The 23,666-nt window shown below is 37.0% G+C and overlaps 1 protein-coding gene across 1 annotated transcript; it reads left to right on the forward strand.

Annotated features, from left to right (window-relative positions):
* The first annotated feature begins 11,498 nt into the window (after positions 1 to 11,498).
* LOC113097046 (NACHT, LRR and PYD domains-containing protein 3-like) lies at positions 11,499 to 21,176 on the forward strand. The gene is made up of 7 exons (XM_026262276.1): positions 11,499 to 11,584; positions 12,786 to 12,923; positions 13,191 to 13,238; positions 15,901 to 17,692; positions 17,866 to 18,039; positions 20,619 to 20,789; positions 20,903 to 21,176. Exons 1-7 carry the CDS (start codon positions 11,512 to 11,514, stop codon positions 21,078 to 21,080), a joined length of 2,574 nt encoding a protein of 857 aa, XP_026118061.1. The 5' UTR covers positions 11,499 to 11,511; the 3' UTR covers positions 21,081 to 21,176.
* The last annotated feature ends 2,490 nt before the right edge of the window (positions 21,177 to 23,666 follow it).

Consider the following 23,666-nt stretch of genomic DNA (forward strand, 5'->3'; position numbering starts at 1 on the left):
TGTATTTTTGAGATTTTACAGTTGTGAATTAATGCATACTCCTCACATGGGAAGTACACTATACACACCAAACTTTGACTACATGAAGAAACAACATCGAGGAACTTAAATTGCGAACGGATTTTGGTTAGCTTGAACGGTTTTGACGTGGTGATTTTTTTAAATGACAGTAAGAAGGGAAACATTAATTGTATTGTATGTTTAAATTGCAGCTTCCAAACACTTCAAGGCATGTTTTCATACAGAGATCAAATCATTATTAGGAAATATGCATAGTTTCATGACTTTACAACACTGTATGGATAAAAGAAAAGAAAAAACTGTCAGACTTCTCAACTGACATGATCTCACTCTGGCCACTCCGTCTGTGTGAAGAAAGGGAGGGGGAGAGGGAGGGGGAGTGTGAGTGTGAGGGGGTTGGTGACTGTGAATCTTTGGTGACTGACAGTGTGTGTGGATTGTAGGGAGGGGCTGTCTGGCAGAGAGAGAGAGAGAGAGAGAGAGAGAGAGAGAGAGAGAGAGAGAGAGAGACCTAATCATTCCTTTAATAATCAGGAAAAAAAATCTATATTTTAAATTGTTATTGTTTTTGTTGTTGCTAATGGTGGTGTTTTTTTCCTTTCATTACAGGTTAAGAAATCTCTTAGGCCTTATCCTTTTCTGACAGTTTTTGGGATTTAAAAACATCCTAAGAAGCCTTATTTGTGCTGCAAATTATAATTTCAAACTCATTTGATACTGACCTATGACAACCTGTGACGTGACATGACATCTATTAATCTCATGGATGTAACAGTAAAACTCTTCAACTGACAGATTAAGCTGCAATGCAAGCAAAACTATTTCACAAATGCTTATAGGTCATTAAAATCATTACAAAACACTAATAAATTATTAAAGGGTTTGGTAACACTGTATAATAATGTCTAATTTGTTAACATTAGTAAATGCATTGGTAACACTTTATAATAACTGCACTCATTAGCTAAGCATTAGTAAATAGTTCATGATTATAAAGCCTTTTCCCTTAATAATAGTCATTATTAAGCAGGAATACATCTCTAATTACATTGTTCTTGGTTTAAAAGCACATATATTACAAAGGAGATTAAAGTTTCAGTTGTTTTATAAAATAAATCAATAAACACAACCCAGTTTGATTCAGAATTCAGAAATATTTATTTCAAGATGCAATAAAAGGAAACTGTACACTTGAAAAGGTTTTGAGCGATTCTTGAAGGACTAGCATCACCTTCACTTGTACGATGGTTTGAGGAATATATCTTCCAGATAGTACCGCCGCTCCCTATATGCAGAGTATGCAGTCTTCGTAGAGCACCAACTCCCAGAGGGGGCACCAGTTGCTCAAAAAAAACAAAACAAATATGCGCCATTCTCCCATCCGCGTTCGCGACCACTCAATAGCATTTGAGAAGAAAGACTTGTAGTCACAAAACAATTGTAATGTGTTCATATAGGTGTCAGCTACAATGCACACCTTATACATTTTTTATACATTTTAAAATAAAGTGTTACTAAAGTTATATATATTGTTCTGTGTATGTGATTTCAAAGTCTAGATTGGTCGGATTAACCCTTTAACTGCCACATCCCTTAAAACTTGATTGTCAGAGGGTTACTGTAAATGCTTATGCCCGCTGGGCACAGTTTTCCCGATGCCACCAGGGTGGCGTTGCACTGATGGCTTGAGCCCGACATCGCTGCTTGCAGCTATATTTATTATTATTCTTCTTCTTCTTCTCCCGAATGAATCGCATTTTTGAGGGCTTTAACATGCTCAAAAAGTCATGAAACTTTGCACACGCGTCAAACCTGGTGAAAATTTTCGTCTGATATAGGATTCAGAAGAGGGTGTGGCAAAATGGCTCGACAGCGCCACCTATACCAAGAAAATCAACAGCCTTCCAGCTATGTTTCACGTACATGCACGAAAATTGGCACACATATGTAACACACCAATACCTACAAAAAAGACTCTTGGAGTGAAATTCTAAACCCAACAGGAAGTCGGTTATTTTTAATATTATGAGCATATTTTGTGTAATTTTGGTCATTTCCATGTGTTGTATTTTAACAAACTCCTCCTAGAGATTTCTTCAAATCAACACCAAATTTGGTATGCCTAATCTAAAGGCCTTTGCGATGTTAAATTGCGAAGATCTTGAGTTTTCGTTGAAGGGCGTGTCCGTGGCGGCCTGGCGAATTTCGATGATTCGCCATGAAAAATGAAGTTGCTATAACTCACACATACAATGTCCAATCTGCCCCAAACTTCACATGTTTGATGAGATTCCGAACCTGAACAGATTGACATGCCCATATTCAGTTATAGTCATAGCGCCACCTATTGGCAACAGGAAGTGACATATTTTACGCTGCGACGAACTACTCCTAGAAATTTTATGACATCAATGTCTTTTTTGTGGTCAGTCTAATCTAAAGGCCTGTGCGATGTTCAGTTGTGAAGATCTTGAGTTTTCGTTAAAAAGGCTTGTTCATGGCGCCGCGACGAAGTTCGATGTCTCGCCATGGGAATAAAAGATGTTATAACTCAGGCATAAAATGTCCGATCTTCCCCAAACTTCACATGTGTGATAAGAGGCCTGGCCTGAACAGATCTGCAGGCCAATATTCCACCGGGTGTGGCAGAATGGCTCTATAGCGCCACCTATACACTTTCAACGGAGTGTGCCTCGAGCTATGTTTCACATACATGTACAAAAATTGGTACACACATGTAACACACCAATACCTACAAAAAAGTCTCTTGGTACGAAATCCGGATCCCAACAGGAAGTCGGTTATTTTGAATTTTCCCTTCAAAATTGGTGTTGTTTTTGCCATTTTCAGGGGTTGTACTTTAACGAACTCCTCCTAGAGATTTATTCAGATCAACACCAAACTTGGTCAGTGTAATCTAAAGCCATTTGTGATGTTAAATTGCGAAGGACTTGAGGTTTCGTTAAAGGGCGTGTCCATGGCGGCCTGACAAATTTCGATGTTTCGCCATGAAAAAGGAAGTTGCTGTAACTCAGACATACAATGTCCAATCTGCCCCAAACTTCACATGTTGGATGAGACTCTTGACCTGAACAGATCTATATGCCCATATTCAGTTATAGTCATAGCGCCACCTATTGGCAACAGGAGGTGACATATTTTACACTGTGACAGACTATTTCTAGAAATTGTATGACATCAATGTCTTTTTTGTGGTCAGTCTTATCTAAAGACCTGTGTGATGTTTAGTTGTGAAGATCTTGAGTTTTTGTTAAAAGGCGTTTCCATGGCGCCGTGACGAAGTTCGATGTCTCGTCATGGGAATAAAAGATGTTATAACTCAGGCATAAAGTGTCCGATCTTGCCCAAACTTCACATGTGTGATAAGGGTCCTGGCCTGAACAGATCTGAAGGCCAATATTCCATTGGGTGTGGCAAAATGGCTCGATAGCGCCACCTATAAACTTTCAACGGAGTGCATATGCACATTCAATGGAGTGCGCCTCGAGCTATTTTTCACGTACATGTACAAAAGTCGGTACACACATGTAACACACCAATACCTACAAAAAAGTATCTTTGTACGAAATCCGAATCCCATCAGGAAGTTGGTTATTTAGAATTTTCTCTGCAAAATTGGCGTTGTTTTTGCCATTTTCAGGGGTTGTACTTTAACAAACTACTCCTAGAGATATATTCAGATCAACACCAAACTTGGTCAGTTAAATCTACACGTATTTGCGATGTTAGATTGCAAAGATTTTGAGGTTTCGTTAAAGGGCGTGTCCATGGCGGCCTGACAAATTTCGATGTTTCGCCATGAAAAAGGAAGTTGCTGTTACTCAGACTTACAATGTCCAATCTGCCCCAAACTTCACATGTTAGATAAGACTTCTGCCCTTAACAGATCTACATGCCCATATTCAGTTATAGTCATAGCGCCACCTGCTGGCAACAGGAAGTGACATGTTGTATGCTGTGACAAACTACTCCTAGAATTTTTTTGAGATTAATGTATTTTTTGTAGTCAGTCTAATCTAAAGGCCTGTGCAATGTTAACTTGTGGAGATCTTGAGTTTTTGTTAAAGGGCATGTCCATGGCGTCATGACAAATTTTGATGTCTCGCCACAGCAAGAGAAGTTGTTGTAACTCAGGCATAATTTGTTCGATCTTCCCCAAACTTCACATGTTCGATAAGAGTCCTGCCCTGAACACATCTGAAGGCCAATAGTCCATTATAATGAGAGCACCACCTACTGGCAACACAAAGAATGGCACAAATATGGAGTAAACCTTGATATATTCCACTTATATTTATGAGTTTAAATGCATGTTTCTCACCGTTCACCTATTTACTAAAGCCACTCGCTGCCGGTGAGCCCGGGTGCGAGGGCCCGTTCATCGCTGCTTGCAGCTTTAATTATAATTAAAACTTGGTAACCATGTAAGAGTGCATAGACATTTTAACTGAATTTAGGACTGGTGGTGGTGCTTTGTTGATTATTCAGTGTTTCTGTAAAAAGGAAAAAGTCAAGTTACCTTTATTTATATAGCACTTTAAACAAAATACATTGCGTCAAACCAACTGAACAACATTCATTAGGAAAACAGTGTGTCAATCCAAAATGATAGTTAAAGGCAGTTCATCATTGAATTCAGTGATGTCATCTCTGTTCAGTTTAAATAGTTACTGTGCATTTATTTGTGATCAAGTCAACGATATCGCTGTAGATGAAGTGACCCCAACTAAGCAAGCCAGAGGCGACCGCGGCAAGGAACCGAAACTCCATCGGTGACAGAATGGAGAAAAAAACCTTGGCAGAAACCAGGCTCATTTGGGGGTCAGTTCTCCTCTGACCAGATGAAACCAGTAGTTCAATTCCAGGCTGCAGCAAAGTCAGATTGTGCAGAATAATCATCTGTTTCCTGTGGTCTTGTCCTGGTGCTCCTCTGAGACAAGGTCTTTAGAGTGTATCTGGGGCTCTAGTTGTCCTGGTCTCCACTGTCTTTCAGGCCTGTAGAGGTACTTTCTAGGTGCTGATCCAACATCTGGTCTGGATACGTACTGGATCCGGGTGACTGCAGTGACCCTCTGAACTTGATACAGACTGGATCTGGTGGCTACGGTGACCTCGGAACAAGAGAGAAACAGAGAAATATTAGCGTAGATGTCATTCTTCTAATGATGTAGCAAGTACATAGGGTGTTACGGGAAGTGTTCCCCATTCCGGTTTACCTAATTAATGCAGCCTAAAAATCCTTTAACAGATTTGGATATTAAAAGCATATTAGTATGTTATGTGTAAGCCAGGTTAAAGAGATGGGGCTTAATAACAGCCAGTTTGACGGTTTTGGGGACATATCCTAATGACAATGAGGAATAAATAATAGTCAGAAGAGGATCTATGACTTCTGGAAGCATCTCTTTTAGGAGCTTAGATGGTATAGGGTCTAACATACATGTTGTTGGTTTAGATGATTTAACAAGTTTATACAATTCTTCCTCTCCTATAGTAGAGAATGAGTGGAACTGTTCCTCAGGGGGTCTATAGTGCACTGTCTGATGTGATACTGTAGCTGATGGCTGAATGGTTGCAATTTTATCTCTAATAGTATCGATTTTAGAAGTAAAGTATATCATAAAGTCATTACTGTTGTGGTGTTGGGAAATGTCAACACTTGTTGAGGCTTTATTTTTCGTTAATTTATACACTGTATTGAATAAATACCTGGGGTTATGTTTGTTTTCTTCTAAAAGAGAAGAAAAGTAATCAGATCTAGCAGTTTTTAATGCTTTTATGTAGGATAGGTTACTTTCCCGCCAAGCAATACGAAATACCTCTAGTTTTGTTGTCCTCCAGCTGCGCTCCATTTTTCGGGCTACTCTCTTTAGGGTGCGAGTATGGTCATTATACCATGGTGTCAAACTGTTTTCCTTAACCTTCCTTAAGCGTAAAGGAGCAACTGTATTTATAGTGCTAGAAAAGAGAGAGTCCATAGTTTCTGTTACATCATCAAGTTGTTCTGAGGTTTTGGATATGCTAAGGAATTTGGATACATCAGGAAGATAACTTAAAAAGCAGTCTTTTGTGGTAGAAGTGATGGTTCTTCGATACTTGTAACAAGAAGTAGAATTTACAATTTTGGCTATATGAAGTTTGCACAGAACTAAATAATGATCTGAGATATCATCACTTGGCTGCATAATATCAACACTATCAACATCAACTCCATGTGACAGTATTAAATCTAGAGTATGATTTCGACAATGAGTAGGTCCTGAAACATGTTGTCTAACACCAATAGAGTTCAGAATGTCTATAAATGCTGATCCCAATGCATCTTTTTCATTATCGACATGGATATTAAAATCACCAACTATTAAAACTTTATCTGCAGCCAGAACTAACTCGGATGTAAAATCAGCAAAATCTCTAATAAAGTCTGTATGGTGCCCTGGTGGCCTGTATACAGTAGCCAGTACAAGCATAACAGGGGATTTATCATTAACATTGGCTTCTCTGGATAATGTTATATGTAGCACCATTACTTCAAACGAGTTATACTTGAAGCCTGCCCTCTGAGAAATCCTGAAAACGTTGTTATAAATTGAAGCAACTCCTCCCCCTTTGCCTTTTAGACGCGGCTCATGTTTATAACAGTAATCTTGTGGGGTGGACTCATTTAAAATAATGTAATAATCAGGTTTTAGCCAATTTTCTGTCAAACAGAGCACATCTATATTATGATCAGTGATCATATTATTTACAAAAAGTGTTTTCGTAGAAAGGGATCTGATATTCAATAAGCCAAGCTTTATCATTTGTTTATCAATATTGCATTTGTTTTTTATTTGTTGAACCTCAATTAAATTGTTAGCCTTAACTTGGTTTGGACGTTTTTTGTATTTTCTAGTTCGGGGAACAGACACAGTCTCTATAGTGTGATATCTAGGTGAAAGAGTTTCTATGTGCTGAGAATTAGCTGACCTCTGTGACGGGAGGCAGCTAGCAGACGGTTGGTTTAGCCAGTCTGTCTGCTTCCTGACCTGGGCCCCAGTTAGTCAAGTATAAACACTAAGACTATTTGCCATATTTCTAGAGAGAAGAGCCGCGCCAGCACTTTTAAATTTGCCAAGATGTCAGGCGCTCTGGCTCCCGGTAAACATTGGACTATGGTGGCTGGTGTCTCTATATTCACGTTCCGTACAATAGAATCACCAATAACTAGAGCACTTTCATCAGGTTTCTCAGTGGGTGCATCACTGAGTGGGGAGAACCTGTTTAATGTTTTGATCGGAACAGAAGAGCGGTGTTTTGACCCACGACTACGCTGCCTCACCGTCACCCAGTTGCCCTGCTGCAGGGGCTCTGCTGGAACCGGACAATGTACAGGAATCCCTGAGCTAGACGCATCCAAAGCCGTATCTAGAGCCCTAACATTCTTACTGTCCTCAATTAAAGTTTGGATGCGTGTGTCTAATTCTGAAATCTTCTCTGGCAGCCTAACTATTTCCCTGCATTTATCACATGTGAATCCCTCATCTGCGACAGAGATAGATAAACTGTACATGTGGCAAGAGGTGCAAATAAGGATGGAAGGCGAAGCAATTACTCACCGTGCTTGATTAAATATTCTTACTGCGGTTGTTTGATGAACTTGTGAAAAACTGCAGCGTGAGAGAGGAGAGGAGAGGAGAAAAGAAAACACTAATGACAAGCTAACGAGTGCAACTGCTTTGCAGGTGTACTGCAGTCACGGAAAAGTGAACGATCAAAGTTAATCTGATAAGATTGATCAATAATATCAGAAATATGGTGTGAATTAAGTTATATTTTACAACTTAAAAACAAAAAAAAACAAACAAACAGACAGTGATAGTAAGAAAGATTATAGAGAAAATAAATAAAAAATAAAAACAGCTACACGGAGCTACGTTGATATTCTAGGTATTATCAAATTGCCTGAGCTTTGAGAACGTAGCGGACGTAGAGGATTATAATGTAACAGGAGCTCATTCAAATACTGAGGTGCTAAACCATTCAGGGCTTTATAAGTAATAAGCAATATTTTAAAATCTATACGATATTTGATAGGGAACCAGTGCAGTGTTGACAGGACCGGGCTAATATGGTCATACTTCCTGGTTCTAGTAAGAACTCTTGCTGCTGCAGTTTGGACTAGCTGTAGTTTGTTTACTAAGCGTGCAGAACAACCACCAAATAAAGCATTACAATAATCTAACCTTGAGGTCATAAATGCATGGATTAACATTTCTGCATTTGACATTGAGAGCATAGGCCGTAATTTTTGAGATGGAAAAATGCAGTTTTACAAATGCTAGAAACGTGGCTTTCTAAGGAAAGATTGTGATCAAATAGCACACCTAGGTTCCTAACTGATGACGAAGAATTGACAGAGCAACCATCAAGTCTTAGACAGTGTTCTAGGTTATTACAAGCAGAGGTTTTAGGTCCTATAATTAACCCCTCTGTTTTTTCCAACAAAAGATGATGTGCCATCTTCGTCGTTCGGACGGATCCGTTACATCAAATCCTACAGAGATGAAGAGACTGGCTGGAGACTTTTGTAGACAATTATACAGAGCTGAGAGTTGTGACATTGACTGTACTGAAGACTTGCTTAAAGAGTTACCTATGCTTGAAGAAAAACAAGCATTGGATGATTTAATCACATTTCAAGAATTTACAGAGGCTATGCGTGAACTATCTAAAGGGTGATCGCCTGGAATTGATGGATTACCGGTGGAATTTTATCAACAATTATGGGACCTAATAGGACCGGGGCCCGTATTCATAAAGATTCTAAGAATCCTCTCAGAAAACTCTTAATTTAGCTTAAAAACTTTTACATAGGAGTCTTAGCTTAAGAGCGATTCGGGACCGATCTGAGAGCAACTCTGAGTAAGGAAAAGACAAAAACTTTCATCTTAGTGAGGAGGCGGGGTTGACCCCGTTGCTATGTATGACACAATCTTTTGAAGACTGTGATTGGTTGGTTGTCCAAGAAGGAAAAAAAAGAGTGATTTTAAGTATAGGGTGTATTCTAATTCTCCCTTTGAATTTACATGCATAATTTATCCTATTTGACCGTTCTCACACACACACATTATATGTGGGTTTATATAAATCTTTTTTTTTATTTACCATGATTTTATTTTCCTATAAGTTATTTGATTGGGTTAGAATGATACAAATTGTTCCACTCTTTCCAATTACAGTGATTGCTGTCCTATTTAAGTGGCGGTTTGAATGTTGGTTTTAATGTATCAAACATGGAATCAAAACCAAGAAGGGTGAGAAAGCCAAACTGGACAGAGGAACAGTGTTTACTGTTAGCCCAGTTAGTGGATGAACACAAGGCCATTCTTAAAGGAAAATTTGGGCCGGGTGTCACAGCAAGGGACAAGAAGCAGACACTGGAGCGTATAGCACAAACTAGTAAAGGTTCATTCCCCCTGCTTGTGCGCACCTATAAGCCTGCTATATTCATGATTGCAGTTTTTTGAGCCTGCAAGGTGGGAATGTCGAGTGGAAACGAAATGAACTGCGACACAACAAGATGTTCTGAAAGTGCTGTAATTGTTTGTGTGATCACTCTGCTTACAGAAGGTTGTGACAGACCCAATTCATCACTACTGCATTGTTGCATTTTCCCAGTTGCCAAATATCATAATGTAGTGTTTACTTTAATTTATATATTAAATTATAAATTATTATATAATCTATACCGTCTTATTAACTAACTGTCATCCATTGTCTGCAACACATTTCTTCTGCCTCTTCGTCTTTCTGCCATTTTCTCCTCTGCTAAAGAAACTCTTAATTCTCTTAAAAGTCCTTGTCTGTGCTCCTAACAAGTTTGACCTTAAGACCTCTTTTAAGGGTTAAGATGCTTTCTGAATTACTTTTTTCTTTACTAGTATTTTTTCTTTAATTTTAAGAATAAACGCCCACATTTCAAAGAATTTTCTTAGAATTGTGTCACTAGGAGCTACTTTTTGCATTAAGATTCTTTATGTATACGGGCCCAGATTTATATGAAGTAATTTTAGAATGCATCAAAAATAATTCACTTCCAATAAGTTGTTGTCGAGCAGTTTTGTCATTGCTTCCAAAAAAAGGAGACCTTGGACTGCTAGGAAACTGGAGACCAGTATCTCTTTTGTTTCTGGACTATAAGATTTTTTCGAAGTGTTTAGCAAATAGACTAAACACTGTCTGGATTTGTTGATAAAAAAATGATCAAACATATTGCATTCCTAAGAGATCTATTATATATAGCCTTTTCTTAGTATGAGATATAATTGATTTTAATAAGAATAATAAGAATGATATAGGAGTGCTGTCATTAGATCAAGAAAAGGCGTTTGATCGTGTTGATCATGAATGTCTATTTAAATTGATAAAGGGTAAAGAGACATTACGGTTTTTATTACAGGACAAGGAGACATTAAAATTTTAACAAAAACTATTGAATTATATGAAAAGGCCTCCTCTGCTAAGGTTAATTGGAAAAAAGTGAAGGATTTATGATTGGTAAGTTAGAACATTTTCCAGGAGGGTTGCAAAGGAGAAGAGATGGACTAAGGATTTTAGGTGTTTTCTTTGGAAATGAACAATTTCAAAAGAAAAACTAGGAGGATTTGATAGAAAAGGTGTCTGCCCGATTGTCGAAGTGGCAATGGCTATTACCACAATTGTCATATCGAGAAAGGGTTCTGGTAGTAAACAATCTGGCTGCTTCAGTTTTGTGGCATAGGACTGTTGTCATGGAGCCATCATGACATTGAGTTGATATACAATATACCAAGGACAATAGTGAACTTTTTCTGGGATGGACAACATTGGTTGTGTGCTGCAACCAGTACAAGAGAGTGGCCAAGGACTACTGGATGTGAGAAACAGAATCCGTGCTTTCAGGCTACAAGCTGCACAGAGATTTCTGTATGATAAAGATGTGCTTTGGGGAAAAACTGCAGGTTTGATCATGAGGGCAGTTGGTGGCTTTGGACTTTATAAGCAGGTGTATTTTTAATGAAGCTTGAAGAGATCAACCTGTCTGAGCTCACTGTTTTTTATAGAACTATGTTGAAACATGGAAAACTGTTATAAAAATAAAAAACGGAGTATGGAGAATCTGGAACTTTGTATTAAGATAATTGAGCAAACAATTAAGTTATGATTCAGCATTAGTGATGCACAACTACTGTTAATAATTAACACAATTATTTTATTATATTACATAATTCTTGGTGTACAAAACACAATATTATTTGGTTCTTTAAATATAATGAACAATACATCCACAGAGAGACATGTAATAACTCATATTTTATAAATGGTGCAATATTTTATTTACTTGTTTATTTTCAAATAGTTCCGTATTCATTTCTGGAAATTGTCTGGTGACATTGGAGTGATTAAAACTCTTTTTCTTTCTGTCCAACAGTAGTAAGTCAGTGAAGGATGATGGCATCTGGTGAGCAGCATTGTGACACAGTAGAGGAGCTGGAAGAAGAAAAGCTGGAACACAAGGAAGGTAACGATGAACAGAATACCAGTAATTTAAAAATTCCCAGATGAAAAAAAGTGCAGTACAATACACTTTATTCAGTACACTTAGAGCACTTTAAGTAAATTATGGAAGTGTACTATTTTCGCACACTAATATTGTACTTAATATACTTAAAATTATTATTTAGTACTTCTTAAGATAATCTTAAGAACAAGTGTACTCAACTGTGCTATTTTGTGACACCATGAATATAAACTTTTGAACATGAATATGTGCTTTAATATATTTCTTCTGTAAAAAAAAGCATTTAGATTACTTTTAAATATACTTATCATACACAGAAAATACATTTAATAATAATTTAAAATAAGATTATGTCTTAAAATAAGACTAAGATGAATATAATAAAATTATACTATATATATATATATATATATATATATATATATATATATATATATATATATATATATATATATATATATATATATTGTATATTTATATATATATTATATTGTATATTTATGTACAATTTATATTTATTGCCTACATATTTCAAAATATTAAATAATATATTTCAAATGTATTGTAATAATGTTAACATTCCCTTTATATGATACATAACTACATGTTTATGGTGTCTTTAAATAGTACCATCAAGTACATTATTACTATGTCATTAATAGCATTTTTTTCGCATTAAAAATATAGTACTTCATGCTAAGAGTATACTACTATTACATTGTGAATTTGGATACACATCTAAACGCATATAAATGAATAATCCAATCATGTGCTATTAGTGTGGGAATTTACAGAGGATTCAGATGCGAGTTCAGCAAATAAGAGTTTATTAGAGAAAGCAGAGATCAGCAGCAGACAGAGCTCAAGATCTTGGGTGCAAGAGAAACAGTTAACTGGTAGCGTGGTGGCTGTTATGGGCATGAACAATCCAGGACCATAACAACAGCAAACAGTCCAGGGCTGCATTTCACAAAAGCATCCAATGGATCTATGATCAATTTAAGCCTGAGACACACTGTAGGATTTTCTGCTGTCCCAGATGAAAGATTGTCATCGTGAAACAATCGTGGCAATTTCTGTGACCATGGCTTCTAATCGGGGGTCCTGTGTCGTACAGTAAGAGAGGTTCAAAAATGCCTTTGTCAAAGTCTTGCGACCAAAGATTTAGTAAATCTAATGAATCTCTCTTTCTGTATTCCAGTCCAGAAGAGCAGTGGTGCTCAGACTGGAGTCAGTGTTGATCTGAATGCTCAGTCGGGAGGAGCTGTAATTGCTTCTGTACTCACTGAAAACACCTTCACAGGCCCAGTGACCTTCAACTACAGCACTGCAGTACACGGTACGGTAACTGTGCCCACCTATACACACTGCTTACTAGCAGAAAAGTAGAATCATGCTGAGTGTTTGTGAACCCGATTCCTATTAAAGATCATGTAAAATTTGATTTCTCTTACTTGTTAGTGTCTTTAAACGGCTGTCTAAGCTAACACACAATATCTCAGTTCATATATGAAATATTGTTCATAGGCACATATGCTTTTGTCACTTTTTTATTTTAGTAATTTTTAAATTTTCTACTCACTGTTCTTTTTCTCTCTTCTCACAGAGCCACAAAAACTCCCAGAGATGGCAGAGAAAGACACAGAAAAAAAAGGTCTTATCAGTTGTATTCAAAAACTTTTTTTTTCACAATGTCACAGTTAGATAAAGAAAATCAGTGGCAATGACCTAAACACCATGCAAAAGTAAAAAAAAAAATATGCATAGAAAAAAAGTACATATGCCTGGATGGCTTGATTTGAATGCTTATATCCACAATAGTAATATATTTATGAAAAATGTTGTAAATTAAATCTAGAACCCCAGTATCGTATTACCAGTTCTCTTTGAGTCAAGTCATTTCACTCGGCAGGTATTACTTATCTTTTAAATGCCTCTCGTTCAGCTATTCCAGTCATGCAAGTGCAACTCTTATCTCTCTGAATGAGGAATATCTAATTCTCCAAAGCGATTCACCATGCTTATGATTACATTTGAAATCAACAATGAAATCTGACAACTGTCTCATAAAATGTGTCTCTTATGTTTAAATAGTGTTAAAAAGAAGCTTATTTCTCAGAAGTAGATTCGTTTAAGCTTTGAGAAGTCCGTTGTGAATCTGAACGCTACGAGAAGGAAACACTGACGTCATAGGATCAAGCTTCCGATCTTTTTTTTTCCTTGAAACTATTTTTCCCCCCCTGATTTATATTTATCCTTGGCCGAGATTTTTTTTGTGAGTTTCTGAATCGCTGCTGTGATCCTGAATCCTGTCCTGGCTGTGGATTCTTATCCCTGGTTTGGACTGGCGGGCCATCCCATCTTTTCATACCTGGAAACAGACTAGAAGAGTTGTAAGAAAAATATTTTTCTGATTTGGTAGGAAAGAACTGCACACATTACGTGTTTTTGTTTGTTTTCCTGAATTTCCCTGAGGACAAAATTAAGTTTTTTTTTTCCTCTTCTCTTAATGTAATTAACTCCATTCATTTTGATGAACATTCCTATTTTTTTAAATATAAAAATAACATAGAACTTGAAACTGAGACACTGAGGTTCAATTTTAGAAACTGAAAAGGGAAATTTTTAACTGTTTCTGTGTTTATCATTTATTTGAAATGCTGTGTGTTACTGTCATATGTTTGTTTTATTTTTTGTTTTTGTTTTTTTATTCTGCCAATTTCAAAAGATAAAATGTATGCAAAGAACAAAGATAAAAGAAATACACTTACCTTTCAATTATTTTATTAATTTGTACTATCATCTTTGCTACTATTTGCTTCTGAGTCAATCCAAATCTTCTGTTTCTGGTCCATAGTTTAGATTTTGTAGGATCTAGTAACCGAGCCGTGTGGTACAACATCTTTTTTTTTTCCACCATATTGTGTATTGCACTTTCTCCCATTCAATGTGCTGTACATTAGAGGATGACATAGGAGTGGATTTTCAAATCTGTCCCGTCCCACTCCCGCAAAAAAAAAAAAAAAAAAAATCCTGTGCTGTCCCGTCCCAATCCCACGAAATAACTTGGAGAAAATCCCATCCAATTTCAATCCCGGAAGAATTACTTACTTAATAATACTATTACTATACTATACTACTATACTAATACTATACTAATTAATTACTATTTTTTTGGCAGAATCTGTCACATAAAAAAAAAAGAAAAAAACTGATCACAGCATGCCCACTTTAGTTAAATAAAAATCTATAAAATCTTTAGAATCTATAAAAAAAATCAATAACTTTTTTTTTATTGAACCGAAAGCCATCTTAAAAAAATGCACATTGTGCATTGCACCCACATAAAATTTCATGTAAATCATTCACACACTTTTTCTTTTCATTTGAATGTAGAAATTTCACTCTCTATAGATTTAATTTTCATACACAGACTTTTAAAGACCTAAAGTTTCTCACTCAAGTTCATATGACTGAGATGACAGAAACCACATCTTGTTTGCTTTAATTATTTTACGGAAGCACAACATTTAATTGTTATTCTGAGTGCACACAAATAAACCTATACAGATTTGAAAGTTGTATTACTTTTATCTGTATGACCAAAAATGAAGGAGTATTTTAAGAGCAAGTGACAGCTCTGAAGCCTCTATCTGTCCTGCTGTGAGCGCTGCTGTTCAGTTTCCACACACACTTCAATAGCGCACATTTCTGTAGGTTCACATTAGATTGAGCAGCTATGTAAAGGTATTACTACATACATCTTGTGGGAGTATGAATGATAGGTGGGCTTTTGGATGTCATGCCCTTGATGTAGGCTACTGTATTACCCCATAGACCAGCCATTAACAATCTGTCCATCACACGTACATCATTCACTTAATCAGCCACACCAAAGCAAACAGGAGGAGAGCATAAAGAGACAGGGCAAGTAGAATTGAGTTAATTATTAAATATTAAAATATAAGCATACGGTTTATAGTTTATTTATTTAAAAGGTAGGCTAAATTTGTGCATGAAGTTGGGGAACAGAGTGTTATGACGAATCCCGGTCCCTCCCACTTTCGCTGACATTTATACCTGTCTCAATCCAGTGATTAATAGTGATTTTGTGACCCGTGGGAGTCCCGAAAAAATTTCAGCTTCTACTGTAAATCATCTTTGTATATTTAAACTTTCAAAAGTAGTTTAATTACAGTATGTTGAATAAATTCTGAAAAGATCATGCTGATGAAACAACCTTGTCATGTTTCTTAAAAAGGAAATCAGTTTTTTGATTTTCCCGTTTTATTAACTTAGTCATCTTTTAACTGCAGATTTGAATCTGGAAAAAATCTTGGAAATTCACAAATCCAACATGAAGAAAAAATCAGAACGTATTTTTGAGTGCAAAAAAGAAAATGAAGCACATCTCCGGGTTGTTTACTCAGAGCTCTTCATCACAGTGGGAGATATGAAAGATGTTCATCAGGAACATGAGATTCTGAAGATTGATGATGCTTTCAAGAACAAACAAACACAGGACAAACCAATCAATTGCAATGATATATTTACACTTTTAAGGGAAAACAAAGATTCGACAGAAAAGATTGTGCTGACCAAGGGAGTCGCTGGCATTGGAAAAACTGTCACTGTGCACAAATTTATCCTGGACTGGGCAGAAGGTGAAGCCAATCAGGATATACACTGTGTGTTCCTGCTTCCATTCAGAGAGATTAACTCTATAAACGATGAAGATTTCAGTCTCCATGAGCTTCTGCTGGAATTCTATCCTGAACTGGAGGGCCTGGAGAAAACCAAGTTTTATAAGGAATGCAATATAGTGTTTATATTTGATGGACTTGATGAGAGTCGTCTGGCTTTGAATTTTCAAAATAGAGCATCACCAAGAGCCATTGTTGAGAAAAGGTCATCTGTAGATGTGCTGTTCACAGGTTTGGTCAAAGGAAATCTGCTTCCATCAGCTATGGTCTGGGTGACCTCACGACCAGCAGCAGCCAACCAGATCCCTCTTGACCTTGTGGGCTTGTTCACAGAGGTGCGAGGATTCACTGACCGGCAGAAAGAGCAGTACTTCAGAAAGAGAATCACAGATGAGACCCTGGCCGACAGAATCATCTCACACATTAAGACGAATCGTAGTCTCTACATCATGTGCCACATCCCTGTGTTCTGCTGGATCACAGCCACAGTACTTCAGAATATTCTCATCAAGAACAGTGAAGAAAATATCAGCACAACACTCACTGAAATGTACATCCACTTCCTGCTGATACAGATGAACATCAAGAGCCAGAAATATGATAAACAAGAAGAAAGACAACGTACCAAGCTCTTAGATTCAAATAGAGAAATGATTAGAAAATTATCCAAACTAGCATTTGAAGAGCTGAAGAAGAAAAACATTGTATTCAGTGAGGAAGATCTGAAATCATGTGGTATTATTGTGAGTAAAGATACTGAGTTCACAGGAATGATCGCTGAGATCTTTAAGAAAGAAGATGGACTTCATGAAGTGAAGGTCTTCTGCTTTGTGCATCTGAGTGTTCAAGAGTTTCTCGCTGCAGTGCATGTGTTCCTTTGTTACCTGGACAAGAACATGCAGGAGCTTCAGTTTTTCTTTGATACGCCAGAAGAAAATATCACACTGCAGAAGCTAATGCAGAAGGCTGTTGATATAGCCATGAAGAGTCAGAGAGGACATCTGGACTTGTTCCTGCGGTTTCTGATGGGCGTTACACTGGAATCCAGTCAAAACCTGCTCCAAGGTCTGATCACACACACTGAAGACATCTCAGAGAGCATCAGACAAACAACTCAATACATTAAACAAGTGCAAAACAAGAATATCTCAGATGAAGCTTCAGTCAACCTGTTCTACTGCTTACTTGAGCTCAAGGATCGTTTATTATATGAGCAAATCCAAAGATACCTCAGTTCAGATGAACATCCCGGAAGAAACCTCTCATCTTCTATGTGTTCAGTGCTGATCTACATACTGCTGATGTCAGAGAAGGTGCTGGATGAGTTCAACCCAAAGAGGTACACATCAAAACAAGGAGGGTTTACAAAACTTGTTCCAGCTGTGAGATGCTGCAGAAAAGCTCTGTGAGTAATTACTGTAATTGCTGTTTGATCAAATATTTTATTCTACATCACTGAACAATTAAATGTCATAATATTATGAAAAATGTCTTCTTGTTCTGTTTAAAAAGGGTACAATAAGTTATAGTAAAAACACAACATCGGAAAATAATCAGCATAAACTTCTGTTTTGGCAGATTTGACGGCTGTGGTCTTGATAAAACATGCTGTGAAGCTGTATCTTCAGCTCTTCAATTATCAGACTCTTGTCTGACAGAGCTAGACCTGAGTAGCAATCACTTGCAGGATACAGGAGTGAAGCTGCTGTATGATGGACTGAAGAATCCACACTGTCAGCTGAACATACTGAGGTTTCATATTCACTGAATCACTGTTACAATATGTGGATCAATTGGTGTTTCATAAAGTGAGTGAGTGACATTCAGCCAAGTATGGTGACCCATACTCAGAATTTGTGCTCTGCATTTAACCCATCCGAAATGCACACACACACTGTGAACACACACTCGGAGCAGTGGGCAGCCATTTATGCTGCGGCGCCCGGGTAGCAGTTGGGGTTCGATGCCTTGCTCAAGGGCACCTAAGTTGTGGTATTGAAGGTGGAGAGAGAACTGTTCATGCACTACCCCCACCCACAATTCTGTCCGGCCCGAGACTAGAACCCACAACCCTTCGATTGGGAGTCCAACCCTCTAACCATTAGGCCACGACTTCCCCACGACTTCGCCATAATTACAGCAAACAGATTTTCCTGTTTATATTGTAGAATGAATGTATCACTGATGTTTCTCCAAGGACACAAGGCAGGAAATGTGTACAAAGTTTTATGAGAAATGAAATAATACCTTAATTTCCTTAAGTGATTCTTTTGAACAGTTTGATTAATTTAACAATTTCATCTCAATTTAAATTTTTTCCCTTTATTCATTTGTTATAGTAACTCTTTTTTTGCTTTGTCAATCAAATCCTCTCCACACATTTATATTAGGGGTGGAACCGTTCAAATAATGGTTTGGTTTGTATCACTGTCTAAGAGTCACAGTTTCAGTATGGTTTGGTATGTGCTATGTTTAGGGAAAAACTATACTAGTAAGTACAAATAAAGAAAATAAGAATTTAACTACAAACAACAGCACAAATAAATAAAGATACAAATAAAGTAAACAGTGATTTTCAGGTAGGTCTAAGATTCATTTGTAGGTACAGAAATTGAATAAAGTAATGAAATGTGAAACATCATTTCATATTTGACTGTATAAATGAAAGATTATTTTTTATTAAAGTTACAAAAGCTATTCTATCAAGAGCAGGGGGTTATTTATTTGTTGTTGCTGTTTGATTAATAGCAAGAAAGTACTGTCACTTTAAGAGAATGCACTGATCCAGTGCACTGATACACTACATTTAGCCGGCTATGTCTGCTATAGTATACTTATCAAGATGGGCATTTTGACATACTTTTGTGAGACTTTGTCCACTTAAACACAATATTTCAGAGAGAGCTTAATATTTGTGTGTGTTTTGAGACACAGGTTTGCAGGCTTCGTATGAGCGCACGCACAAATCTTCTCACTCCATGTGAGCTTGCGTCTCCTGGCTCTTAAATGTTTAAACTGACAAAGATTAAATGAGTTTAGTTTAAAGACAGATATCAACGTGTGTTGCTCAGCTATCACTTGTTTGCATGAGCTATCAGCACCCGGGTTATGAGTGAATAAATGCTCATATTCCAGAATGTGTGTGTGTAGACACATGTAACAACCTTCAGGATGGTTTGTGTAAGTACAAATATGTAACCGGACATTGGTGGTAACACTTTTCACTTCACTAAGTACTCATGTAACAGGAATTATATAACTACATTTTGTAACAACAATATGTATAAGAGTAATTGGAACCATTTGATCCAGAGGTTGGAGATGGGTAGGTTTAGGGGTGGAAATGGGATTCAGAGAGTGGAGATGGGTAGGTTTAGGGTTGGAAATGGGATCCAGAGGGTGGAGATGGGTAGGATAAGGGGTATGTAAAGTGGGAGGAGTTGGATCTCGAGTTGGAGTTGGTGCACCACTGTAATACCAGTGTACTTACATGTTGATTCCTCAGGAACTATCCACTTAATATAAAGTGTAACATTCTGGACACCAACTACAATTTATTTTTTATTTTTATGTAAAGTCTAACTAGCTGCTGCTGTGTAACATCACAGTATTTACATGATTAATCTAATATAAAGTGTAACACTTTCTTTACCAAAAAGTGCTTTTAGTCATGTTAAACATTTTTACTTTTATTACCAAAAAGTGTTGTTACCAATGTCATGTTACACATTTGTACATACACATAACATTCAGTGGGTTGTTACATGTGTGTATTTACACAAATATTAGAGCTGTAGATACTATATACCAATTTGTACTTACACTGTGGTTACATTGTACACATTAATTACTATGTAAGTACACAGGTTTTAGGGACACTATAAAGTGGGACCTTTATTTTATTTTTGTAAAAATTTTTTACAAGTGTTATTTATGGCAAACCATATTACAGATGTGTTGTCAGATTGGTCCTAGCATGTGCCAAACCATGTGGAGAACCGTATGGTTAGATTTTTTTTTTCTGCAAAACGTTGCATCAAACTGTTCATGAGTCAGATTTGCTGCAAACTTAATACTCAGGAGTTGATCCTGAGGGATTTTTGGACCTTGGAGTTTTTTTTAACATGCCCGGACATTTGTGCATATTTCTGTTACTAAAACCATTTTTAAGCCTTTTTAATGTCTACCATTTCAATTTTTATGTTGTATTTACGACAAACATGCAGACGAGATTATAAACCTGATAGACACATTAATATGGCTGTTTTTTTGTTCTCTTTATTTATATAGTGCTTTAAACAAACAAACTAACGTCTCTGTTCTCTTCGCAGGCTCTATAGCTGTAATCTCACTACTCAGTCTTGTGAAAGTTTGTCATCAGTTTTACAATCCTCAAACTCCCGTCTGAGAGATCTGGATCTGAGTAATAATGATCTGAAGGATTCTGGTGTGAAGCTGCTTTCTGATGGACTGAAGACAAACTGTCATCTGGAGATATTGAGGTTTGATTTCAAACACTTGTTTTCAAACACAGATTTTTTTCCCCTCATTAAATAATTAAAAAATCACATTGCTAAGATTTAATCTGGGTGCAATTACTGTCTTTCTCGTTCAGGTTTTCCATATGTAATCTCACTGCTCAGTCTTGTGAGAGTTGGTCATCAGTTCTACAATCCTCAACCTCTTGTCTGAGAGATCTGGACCTGAGTAACAATGACCTGAAGGATTCTGGTGTGAAGCTGCTTTCTGATGGACTGAAGAGTCAAAACTGTCAGCTGAAGAAATTGAGGTAAATTGTTTTCCAAAACAATTGTTTAACAACATGCTACCACATTTTGTTTGAGAGAGAAGCATGACACCATATTCATTAACCCTCAAAGACCGAGACACCCACCCGCGGCTAAAAATAACTGTTGTTTTTTTTATGTTTAATAACTTTTGAACCGCTAACCCAATCTGAATGCTTTAAAAAGTTATGTAAAGTAAAGATTCTCCACTATTTCCCTATTTCTCTCATTTGGATATTCAGAGGTGCCGTAGTGTACATGATTACGTCCTCAAATTTTGACAACATTGATTCGTCAGAAGAAACCAATGCTTTCGATCCTCTGAGCCATACAGAAATGATTGTTGATGCTTAGTCTCCCGCACCCCCCCCCCCCCCCCCCCCCGAGCTCAGATTGGTTCAAACTGTCCCATATTTAACCAATAAGTAGTCTTTTGAACTTCTACTGAACATATTTCTTTGGAAATACAAACGAACACAAAGTGAAAGTAAAGTCTATCGTGAGTGCATGAATACAAACACAAAATAACACATTTGCATGAGAAAACTCTGAAAAAGCAAAAAAAAAAAAAAAAAAAAAAAAACACACGACAGTGAACTTTGAAATAAAACAAATCAAAAACAAGAATGAAACTGTTACGATCTTCAGCTGGAGTGCCCATGAACTCTAATAGAGAGCACTCAACTCAGGACTCTGGCATTTCCATTCCCAACTCCATTTCCCATAATCCCGTTCTTAGGGCTAATCACAACCAGGTGTTCCCCATTACCACTCCCTTATATAAACGGTGTTTGGACTCTCAATCATTGCGAAGTCTTGTTTAGCCCCGTCAAGCATTTCTGAGCATTTCCCCTTTGTTTGTTCTTCTGTGTCTGATCTTGGATTGTTTATACCGATTCTCTGCTACCTGCCCTGACCTCTGCTTGTTACTGTTAATGATTCTGTATATTCCTGACATACCTGACGCCATTCCTGATTCTGCCTGTCCGACCATTCTCTTAATAAAGTTCTGCATATGGATCCGAACGTCTCTGACTCATCGTCATGTCAAGTCACCGTTGACCGTCCAGAGTCAGGTCGTGTCACCATTAACACCCATGAGTCAAGTTAAACTACAGTTGATCTTCAGGAACAAAGACAAGTCACAGGTGATCTTCACGAACAAAGTCAAGTCCAAGTTGATCTTCACAAACAAAAACAAGTCACAGTTGATCTTCGTGAACAGTCACATCGCAGTTGATCTTCACAAACAAAGTCAAGTCTCAGTTGATCTTCACGAACAAATCAAGTCACAGTTGTTCTTTACAAACAAAATCAAGTCACAGTTAATCTTCATGAACAAAGTCAAGTCACAGTTAATCTTCGTGAGCAAAGTCATGTCACAGTTGATCTTCACGAACAAAGACAAGTCACCGTTGATCTTCACAAACAATGTACAGTAGGTGGCCAGCCTTTCTGGGGCTTACCGTGGTGGTAACTGTAATTCAGTAGCGTGTTAAAATCATTCGCGAAACTACCGCCAGGTGGCGCAAAGGGACGGATTGCGAAATGAACGTAATTGTAAAATGAGATAAAAGAAGGAAGTAAAACAACAATAACATTATGATATAACATTGTAACATTAAAAAAAAAAACAGTTTTTTTTACAATTTGTTAATTTTTAAAATGTAGGATAGTCTTAGAGTACAGTCTACTAAACAAAAATTAAAAGAAGACCTTAACACAAAGGATCATATGCATGCTATTTTTATTAAACAGTAAATAAATATAAGGCCTATATTATATATATATATATATATATATATATATTATGAGCACTTTGACATATTGTTAATTATGATTTTTTTTTCATCGATACTGAAACGCACACAGCCTATTTACCTCATGAATAATAGTTAAGCTTCAAATGGGCAACATCACAAATATGGAAACGTTTGATTTCTCCCGATTGAGAAAGCCCAAGCTTACCTTATGCTTAGCTTTAAATTATTATTATTATTATTTATTACTAAGCCTATATTATTATGTTGGCTTGGCAACATAATGCTATTTAAACTTCTCCTTCTTATTATTTTTCTGAGACTAAACGCTACTCCTCCTAGGGCTTTAAAGCCACAAGCCCCAAACTCGGCAGACACCTGCAGGACAGAGCGGTGCTTGTTTGCTATATCTTTTCAGACTGATCAGACTTAAAGTTTTTTTTTTTTTTTTTTTTTATGTAAAAATTCATTACCCATAGACTTACATTGTCTGAGAAAAATTGCGCCCCTACAGTTGCAATGAGATTAAGGGGAGGAGTCGGGTTTCGTTTCACTTTTAAACCGGTTAAAAATACTTCAATATACCCTCAAACTGACAAGCTAAACCAACATATCTGATTATTACAGGGGCTAAGGCTCATTAATACTTTGGGCAGAGAGCAGTCAGAAAGACGAGAGAAGAATCACTCAGCTCAGGCATTGTCTCCACGGAGCTCACAACGAGCGAATTTATTCTTATTTAAGACCTTTTAAAAATATTTTTTTTACGGCGATCGCACACAGTCTACCCGTTAGAACACACCAAGAGCTAAATTCAGATGTTTCTGAACTG

This window comes from Carassius auratus, unplaced genomic scaffold (assembly GCF_003368295.1).
Source record: "Carassius auratus strain Wakin unplaced genomic scaffold, ASM336829v1 scaf_tig00216092, whole genome shotgun sequence".
In the NCBI taxonomy this organism is placed as follows: Eukaryota; Metazoa; Chordata; class Actinopteri; order Cypriniformes; family Cyprinidae; genus Carassius; species Carassius auratus.